Source organism: Hypomesus nipponensis, chromosome 11 (assembly GCF_054491055.1).
Source record: "Hypomesus nipponensis isolate SF chromosome 11, ASM5449105v1, whole genome shotgun sequence".
NCBI lineage: Eukaryota > Metazoa > Chordata > Actinopteri > Osmeriformes > Osmeridae > Hypomesus > Hypomesus nipponensis.
Genome location: NC_140371.1, coordinates 119,367 through 128,859, shown reverse-complemented (window position 1 = coordinate 128,859; position 9,493 = coordinate 119,367). Strand labels below are relative to the sequence as shown.

The 9,493-nt window shown below is 41.6% G+C and overlaps 1 protein-coding gene across 1 annotated transcript; it reads right to left on the bottom strand.

The window, feature by feature from the left end:
• Positions 1 to 1,479: 1,479 nt before the first annotated feature.
• Positions 1,480 to 5,682, bottom strand: LOC146267612 (uncharacterized). The gene is made up of 7 exons (XM_084709542.1): positions 5,508 to 5,682; positions 4,303 to 4,490; positions 3,200 to 3,311; positions 2,805 to 3,109; positions 2,449 to 2,672; positions 2,170 to 2,329; positions 1,480 to 2,054 (listed from the first exon to the last, which is right to left on the bottom strand). The coding sequence occupies exons 2-7, from the start codon at positions 4,487 to 4,489 to the stop codon at positions 1,921 to 1,923; spliced, it is 1,122 nt and encodes a 373-aa protein (XP_084565668.1). The 5' UTR covers position 4,490; positions 5,508 to 5,682; the 3' UTR covers positions 1,480 to 1,920.
• Between the last annotated feature and the right edge of the window lie 3,811 nt (positions 5,683 to 9,493).

Here is a 9,493-nt window from a genome sequence, read left to right as displayed (position 1 = left end):
ACGTTACCAGCCGACCAAGGGACGACGTCGCGGCAACGTTGCCCACGGACCTAAAAATGAGGTTACCAGCCGACCAAGGGACGACGTCGCGGCAACGTTGCCCACAGGTCTAAAAATAACGTAACCAGCCGACCAAGGTACGACGTCGTAGCAACGTTGTCCATGGGACCAACTGGCAACATTCCCTTTATAACGTTGCCACAACGTTGCCACGACGTTGCCAGAAGGTAACGTCACGGGTTACCAACTGAGCACCTACTGGCAACGTTGCCGCAACGTCATGTGTTAGCTGGGTTAGCAGCTGCCCTGAGACTAATCTTCCTGACAGATATGTCCAGAAACGCCCTCTCATAAATATCTGGATGAATCAGACCTCTGTCTGTCTTTCTGACCCTCACTCTTGGCATATTCTGTTGGTATAATATGACAAACATGTTTTAATAAATGATTTCCACAATCAGAAAGTCACCACATTAGCGGCGGGACGATAGTGTTACTTTCGTCCCGACAGGAACTCCGGACATTTAAACCAGATTTACTTTTATACTGAAAAACTCTGACAAGGTAAACTTCAGGATGTGTTACAGCACTAAATAAACTGTAGATTGATCATTACTGTGATACATGAAACGGGAAACACAACTTGTAAATAGAAAAAAAGGACCGCCTCAGTAATTTACTTACCGCCTCGAAAACAGCTTTCTGCACCTAGCCGCGTGAAACGATGACGTCATCAAGTGAAATTTGGCAGCCTCGTTAATGGTCGCGTGCTGAACGTGTTGTCATAGTTTCGAATGCAAATGTAGCCATGGCTCTGAGAAAATCACTCTGTTACTTTCGTCCCGTGTTACTTTCGCCCCCGCCCTCCCCTAATAAAGAACCCCCTTTGAAGCTTATTTTAACAACGACGTTACCAGCAGTAGCTATCTCAGATGGAATCGCGATTAAAATAGTACCATCTGCTAACTGAAAATATGCCCCCAAAAACGTGAATAAACTTGACATTTAGTTAGGGGGAAATCACTCATTCATAAACATGTCAGTGGTAGCGATCATTGTCAGTAACAAGGCAACCCAGATGGCAAGTTGATTCCGCGCCGGAACTGGCCCGAATGTTGCGCAGCATTCGGGCCAGATCCGTAAGACGGAGTTGGGCCGGTGTCTTTTTGCAACGCGGCCCAATGCTGGCGCGGATCCGTTTTACGGATCCAGAACGGAACAGGGCCAGGACTGGCCCAGACCCGTAAAGCGGATTGTCCCGCATTGCAAAAGGACACCGGCCCGGCTCCGTATTACGGATTCATTTATCAAGTAAAATGGCCCATGCAGTTGCTGCCAGTTAGGCTATATAATTCAGAGCATTGAAAACATAGAACCGATGTCACAGAGCAAATAATACCGTCAAATGTTGTTGTATCTTAGTATTCAAACTCCATGTTGTAAACAGGTGACTTACATTAGAAATAACATATCTTGCATACTTTTCAAAAGGGTGCATTTTTATTTAAGAAATAATAAACATAAGTAAAACATTAAGTACAATTAAGTATATAAAATGTATATAGGCTATACATGTGACATGTGTAGAGGGATGTACTCAGACATGTAGAGGGATGTACTGAGACTTGTAGAGGAACATCCTCTACATGTCTGAGTACATCCCTCTACATGTCTGAGAACATCCCTCTACATGTCTGAGAACATCCCTCTACATGTATGAGAACATCCCTCTACATGTCTGAGAACATCCCTCTACATGTCTGAGAACATCCCTCTACATGTCTGAGTTCATCAAGGCAGGTGGAGCAGTAGATGACCTGTGGTAAATAAAGGTAAGAGTACTTTACACACACATAAGTACATTTTTATTCACAAAGTAACATAACATTTTCCATTGTCTGTGTTTGGAATTAAAGGTATTCATTTTGCTAAAAAAAAATTAACTTCCCTACGTCCACCCCCACGGTCAGATGCAAGGTTGAACCATCGGATTGTGTGCTTAGTGATTTCGGTGTCTGTGGCCCCACTGCAGACACTGCACCTCCTCACTGCACCTGTAAAAAAATTACAGACACTCACATCCCCATCAACAAACAGTGCCTATTTATCTAGTTACATCAACTCAAAATAATGAAAAGAAGATTTTGAGGGAACCAATTTTCTACTCACGCATGAGTACAGCCTTTGCCTTCATTTGGCAAAACTTTTTTTTGCCATTCACGCCCTTCCAATTTATTCTTTTGGCAACACTGTCGGAAAACATGTGGGCCAGGATGTTCCAAGTCACCTTTCTGGTGTCCTGTCCCCCAATTGAAGCTAGAACTGCAATCTGTTGTATGAAAAACAAATATTAGGAAATCATCACTTGAATTACTCTTTTTGAAAATACGATCACAGTGATATGCACTCTGAGCAAAATAGTTAAATGGAAAGACAGACAATATGTACCATATTTTTTTTTGCAGCAGCATGACACTCCTCCTGAAGCCAGGCTTCAAAATCATCTACGTCCCCTAGAGTCTCCAAAGGGAAAGACACATCCACTGGCATTTCAGAAGGGCATGCTCTTTCATTGCCATCTATTTTAGCAGCCAAGTGGTTGATCATTGAGAGCATCTGTGTTTGTTGGTGCTTCATATGCTCCAACAAGGTGAGCATTTGCAATTGGGCTGCTGCAAATAAGATAATAAAAGCAAGGGAAAAAACAGATATACTGTCAACATGACCAACTAAAGATTGAGCATAAGTAAATGAGTGCAGACAGTTTTACACAAACCACACAAATATGTAACAATGGAGCTTACCACTGCATGGGATTGGTCCAATCCCAGACCTGGCCACTCGGCATGTTGGTGTAAACAGGCGTACACCATCCCCTGTGCACCCACTTATGTAATCCCCTGGAGAGGAAGCCCTAGGACGTGGTGGAGGAGGATTCATTGAACTTCCAGGTCGTGGTAGAGGGTTTAAGGGAGTTATAGGTGGTGGTGGAACCTGTGGTGCCTGGTTAGACAGTGACACAGTTGGACACTGCCGAGCTGGCTGGGGGGTTGCCTTCTGTGAGACAGGCTCATCACTTTCCTCCCCATCGGTGTCACCAAATAAGTGCCTGAATTAAAATAAACAAGACCAAACAGATCATTTAGTTTTAAATGTTTGAGTGGAACAAAAAATGTTTTTCTGTCATGCTGAAACTAACCTTGGCTTGATTTTTCTCCGTGGTCTGAGATCATCCTCAGACTCGGACTCTAAGTCGGACGTGTTGCAAGTCAGTGACTTCCTGAGTGACTGTCTTGCTGACAAATAGTCATCTAGAACATATAAACACTGTTAAAAAAGCAATAGTACTTATTTGTTATGTTGCCAAAACAGAGCATGTTTTGGATAATGACCATATTTGGTAATTGTTTGGTCATGTGAGTCCACTCCACTCAGGGCCGCGTTTGTGCAATGGGCAGGAGGGGCTGCTGCCCCGGGCCCCGGCCACTAGGGGGCCCCGGCACGGGAGATAAAAAAAACACAACAAAAATCTATATTTTTTGATGCATTTACCCACCCGTAGTGAAGTCCACGTTCTCTTAGCGTCACGTGTCGTTGCCGGTATCAAATCATGCAAGACAACAATAGGTGCGTTCGACTTCATGCATCGCCGGCGTCGCCTGCAGCCCGGCTGACTTGAAGCAGCCAATGGCATTCTCAGCTTCAAGGCAGCCGACTGCAGCCGGCTGTCGGTGCAGCCGGCTGTCGGTGCCGCCGGCGCTGCATGAAGTCAAACGCAATTAATGGCTTCGCAAGAAGGTGATGTCAAACGAGTTTGACCTGCTTCGCCAAATTGACTTCAACGATTTGATTCGTGACTTTGCCTTCGAAAAAAGTAGACGAGTGGACTTAAACTAGTCCCACACTGATTATCTAGCCCAGTGGTTCTCAATCCTGGTCCTCGGGGCCCCTGCCCTGCATGTTTTAGATGCATTTATTTCCCTGCTCCAACACACCTGATTCAGATAAATGGACATCCACGCCTCCATTCTTTCCCATTCTAATCGGATGACCCTCAGTGATTAAAAATTTCCCGAACCCCCTCTATAACACACTGACTGATCAAAACATGGGTTTCTGACACATTTTACCTAAAATTGTGAACTCTAAATGAGATTATAGAGTAGCCTATATTTTGTCTGTGAACACAAGGCAATTGGTCACTGACTACAGAGTTGCTCAAATGTGTTTTATCACAGGCATAGAGAAATATGACGCCATATTGGGGTGCATGTCTGAAAGGGTAGCTTTTGGGTTACATACCACAAGTTTTCAGAACTGTGCAGTCATGTTGTTCCCAGTCCTCTCCAGGCTCCTCTCTTCGTCTGACTGCTCTATTTATCCTGTCATCAGTGGTGTAGCATGGCCAAAATGATGCTCCATCTCTGTACCAGTCAGATGGTACAACTGAAACAGTTTTGGTCTGGATAAATTTTACCAAGTGATACATTCTGAAAGAGAAAAACAAAATGTCAGTCAGTCATTCCATTTGTATCCCAGTGAAGAGAAATATTGTATCTTTGCACTTAAAACAAGTCCAGGACCCTGCTTTCTTGTCTTACAATAGTGTAAAATGTTGTTTGTTGTTGCCAAAACAATTCCCAGCTGGCACTAAAGTGCTTCACTTTGTCAGTGGTGTTAGGAACAAGAGCATTATATAGGGTCTCTATTATTTACATTTATTAATACATACATAATACATACATATTATATGATAGATCAGAATCAACGAATTAATTGCCGTTACAAATTATATGGTGAAATAATAAAATACAATACAATGGAAAGTGCATAATTTTTTGATTTGCCGTTGCCATGCCCATCCATATCCTGTCTGGCTAAAGGTAGAGCTATTCGTGATACGTGAGCAGTAACGGACAGCGACGTTGATAAGAACAGTTTTACCCAACATCGAGGTAAGCGTGATAATATAAAATATCTAGGTGCAACAAGTAATATTTAATTAAAATAATGGAACACAGTGTATTTGTTACGTTTGTGTTGTAGCTCGTACACTGGCAAATCTGGCTAATTTTCCGTCATAGCACTGATCAGTTGCTAGGCTACAGTAGACAAAGCTAGAGCTACTACTAGCTTCGCTGCTAGTGAGTAGTTTATTTTACAGCAGTTCTCCCAGTCGTGGTTTTACAATATATTTTATAATTGTAAAATGAACTGACCAATCGGCTATATGTTATATATATATATATATATATATATATATATATATATATATATACAAGCTACTAGCAACAGGTCTAGCCATAAAGAGGCTAGAAATGCCCGGCCAGTACAGTAGTACTAGTAGAGGCTACAGTAGCTTCGCTAGCTCTAACTATTTAACAGAGCACACCACTGGATCGTATTCGATGTACAGTACATTGCTAGCGCCATCTAGCTACAGCAGTTAGTCTACCCATTATATAAGGAAATGGACACAAGAAGGTTATAAACATTTATCTACTTACTCAACGTTACTTTGGAAAAAGCTGGTAGACCATCTAGTACTGTAAGTGTCCTCGAACAAACTGCCAAAATAACGGCTTTTGTCCGAATGTTTAGCCACAAATTCACGAGACAGCCATCTCGTGCTATCAGCTTGCCGCTTGTTGACTATTAAGGGACAACATTTAGAGTCAATGTTTGTACCGTTTTAACGTTGTTTTTATATACAGTTTGGGATGTAGAGTAATATACGAGGTCTATCGGTATACTGCAAAAGTAAATATGTAATTAACTGATAGTTGCCATGCACTTCTAAAAGTCTTAACAGCAATCCTATATCAAATGATGTCAAAAAATCCTTCAAGTCATGAGATGTTACTGATTTGGCTATGAAACCAACTAAACACCTCCTTAATTACTAAAGTAGGCCTGTTGGATTACTCCTCCTCGTCTAATGTTATGTTCTGATTGCCAGTGGGCTGTTGGTGATGGTGACTCTTATTTAGCATGTTATAAGCAAATCTTTAACATGGTTCTGTAGCAAGATGAGTTTAATGTTATTGGCTGTTTCTGTAAGAGTGTCTTACTTACTACTTTTATTTTCCAGTGAGCAGAGCATTGAAGATTCTTCCTGGTGATCTGCTGTACATCATCAACCGTGTTGGGGACTTCTGTGTGCTTCTTCTTACCTCCTGTTATAACAACCATTCTCCATTCCACAAACATAACTGTTGTCTCTACTCATTTGTCAAAATGTGTACAGCAATCAAGTGCCAAGAGGGTGTGGGCTTTCATTCAAACAACAACTATACCAGCTGATTTTACAATTGAGTGCTGCTCTTTATTAATTGGGAGCCACAAAGTCAAATCAGATGGTGTAGTGCTTGGTTACTTTAATGTCTTACAAAGTTATGTAAATGTTTTGTTAGCATGGTAGGCAATTTGGAGACAACCTGGCTGGTGTGTCACTCCAATGTTATCAATCCATATAGCCTCTCTATTATAATTGCACATCTTCATTACAATTTCCAGAGGGCTCATCCCATGAGCTCCGCTAAGGATATCCCTCCTGGAAAATGCACATTTATGTTGGTTAGAACAGACTGTCAATAAATCTGCCTTCTTACAAGTTTCAGGCTTTTAGGCTTAACATTATACATAAACTGACTTGTTAATCACACATTGTGGTGCTAATTGTGTGTTATTGTTTAACCACCCACATGTGGCTGCACAGAGTTTGCAAACCATGGTTTCTGATGTTGGATTATGGGGTAGATTGCCTATAATTGGCCTTGTGTATATCAGGGTGAAGGCTATGAATGCAGGTAGGCCTATGAGTGTGTAACCCATTGACATGTCTTACAATAAAAAGTAACACACAATGGGTTAAGGAAAATGACAATAACGTAGGCTAATAGACTATTGAATATGCAAGCAAGCTGTCTTTTAAAGACTCAATGTCCAATACTTCGTCTGGGAATGTGTCAAACGAGTTTGAAACTCGATTAAGACGCCGTCAAAAAGACTGAGCAATTTAAATGTAAAATTAATGATAATTTTGAGAAATGTCCGAATCCGTTCCAAAAACGGGCCAGTTCCGTAAAATGATACTAAGAATGTAGGATTTGTATCAGATCTGGAACGGATCCGCAAAACGGATGCGATTGTTACGCGGATCTGCGGCACTCAGCCGGATCCGGCGCGGAATCAGCTGCTATCTGGGAAAATGCAATATAGACCTGCTGTGTGGAGAAGCTGCCCTGGTAAATTGTATGCTACTAGCGATTGTGTTGGTTTAATTCGATTTAACGTTACTTCCGTTGTACGGTCTAGGCTGAAATGAATTATTTTCATGAACAGATTGACAAAGTTTAGGCTGTGGCAATGGAGTTCAGGTTAGTAGTCACTAGTCAGATAGGTTCACCTATTGAAATACTTTTGAAGTAAGGGGTAGTGCCGAACATGAGCCGCCGTTTGACATCCTACGAGCTGTTAACAGCTGTGGAGATGTTTTAGCTAACGCTACAGTACTAGCGTTCTTCTAGAGACTATAGTCATATATGCTACAGTACAGCGTTGCAGTGAGCTACACTGGTTTAAAACCACAGGTAATGATAATTTTACCAACAAATCGTTTAGTTGTAATCTAATGTCATAAATCCTACAACGAAAATGTATTTGTGAAGAATGTTTATTTTAACGATTGAAAACAGATGCATCATAGACCGCAGTATGTGTTGCCCGGGAAACAGAGGCTAATGTCATGATGCGAATGCTTCAGTGAAATTGTAGACTACCGTTTCCGAAAGTAGATGTACTTCCTTAATATTACCTTATATTGTACATTACACATCACAATTGTGTGTCATCTCACAAAGTAAAATGAGCAAATAGTTATCACCCAGGCCTCTTTGTTTGTGGCGTTTCTGCAGCTGCCTTGCTGTAAAGAAGTTAGCCTAAGCCTAGCCATCTCCCAGAAGTTAAACTAATGTTCTGCTAGAGATAGTCACGCGAGTTTTCGTGACGTTAGTGGCGTCAGTGACAGTGACGTTATTGGCGTCAGTGACTGTGGCTAGCAAGTTAGCCACCGTTAGCTTCACTTTTCGTCACAATAACGTAATCCCAGCTAACACACGACGTAACGGCAACGTTGTATGTTCGTACTTTTTGGTCGGTTCCTGATTTACCAGCTAGAGACGTTGTGGTTACGTCATTTGACGGTCATTTCATTACCAGGAGTTTTAAACCAGATTTTACCAATCCATGATGTTGTGGTTACGTCTCCCACTGGTAACTTTGTGACCAATTATCCGTTGGTCACAAGTCAGCTGGCAACTATAGCTAATACAGTTACGTTGCCCATACGTAACTAGGACGTAATTTGATGACCAAACCTTTGTCACCAACATTACACACATAAGAATTGCAATTCCTCTGAGATATTTTGTATGGAGAATGAAGATGAAAAAAATGATCAATGTTTAAAACAGTTGTATGATTTTAATAAGTAGGCCTAGCTATATACAAGCACATTATAGCTTAAATGAATAATAGCCTGCATTGTTACCTTTAAATAACTGTGGAATAGCCTACCATCTAAAACATTGGTGGCATCAAGGGTAAGAGAACATAACCATATTACCTATCAAGTCACAGATTAAAAACTGTCATCAGTTTCATTGTTTTACTATGGCGCATTATGGTATTATTATTCTGAGAATTACATTTATTGAGAATGATTAGTCTATATTCAGACAGTAACTTCAAGCTGGAAGCTCAATTATCAAGAGTCCTTGTGTGTCAATAAACCTGGAGGAACATTATAGTAATGATGAAGCAGTATTTTAGTTCATACCAAACCCAACTACACTATGTTCGGCTACAATCAATATTCTGGCTACAATCAGCGGACTGGCAAAAGTAAATGTATTAAAGGTTGTGGAGGCACTGCTGACAGCTGATGAGGGAAAGGCGACGATGGCAGACGTGGAACTGTCGAGGCTGTGGCGTGTAAAACAAAGTAAAATGAGCAAATAGTTATCACCCAGGCCTCTTTGTTTGTGGCGTTTCTGCAGCTGCCTTGCTGTAAAGAAGTTAGCCTAAGCCTAGCCATCTCCCAGAAGTTAACAGCTGCTAAACTAATGTTCTGCTAGAGATAGTCACGCGAGTTTTCGTGACGTTAGTGGCGTCAGTGACAGTGACGTTAGTGGCGTCAGTGACTGTGGCTAGCAAGTTAGCCACCGTTAGCTTCACTTTTCGTCACAAAAACGTAATCCCAGCTAACACACGACGTAACGGCAACGTTGTATGTTCGTACTTTTTGGTCGGTTCCTGATTTACCAGCTAGAGACGTTGTGGTTACGTCATTTGACGGTCATTTCATTACCAGGAGTTTTAAACCAGATTTTACCAATCCATGATGTTGTGGTTACGTCTCCCACTGGTAACTTTGTGACCAATTATCCGTTGGTCACAAGTCAGCTGGCAACTATAGCTAATACAGTTACGT

Excerpts from the sequence above, each read along its gene's own strand:
- LOC146267612 (XM_084709542.1), bottom strand. The coding sequence starts at position 4,489 with ATGTATCACTTGGTAAAATTTATCCAGACCAAAACTGTTTCAGTTGTA. Across the intron at positions 2,330-2,448 it reads CTGCTGCAAAAAAAAATATG|ATTGCAGTTCTAGCTTCAAT; the intron begins GTACATATTGTC and ends TTCATACAACAG. Across the intron at positions 2,055-2,169 it reads GGCAAAGGCTGTACTCATGC|GTGCAGTGAGGAGGTGCAGT; the intron begins GTGAGTAGAAAA and ends ATTTTTTTACAG.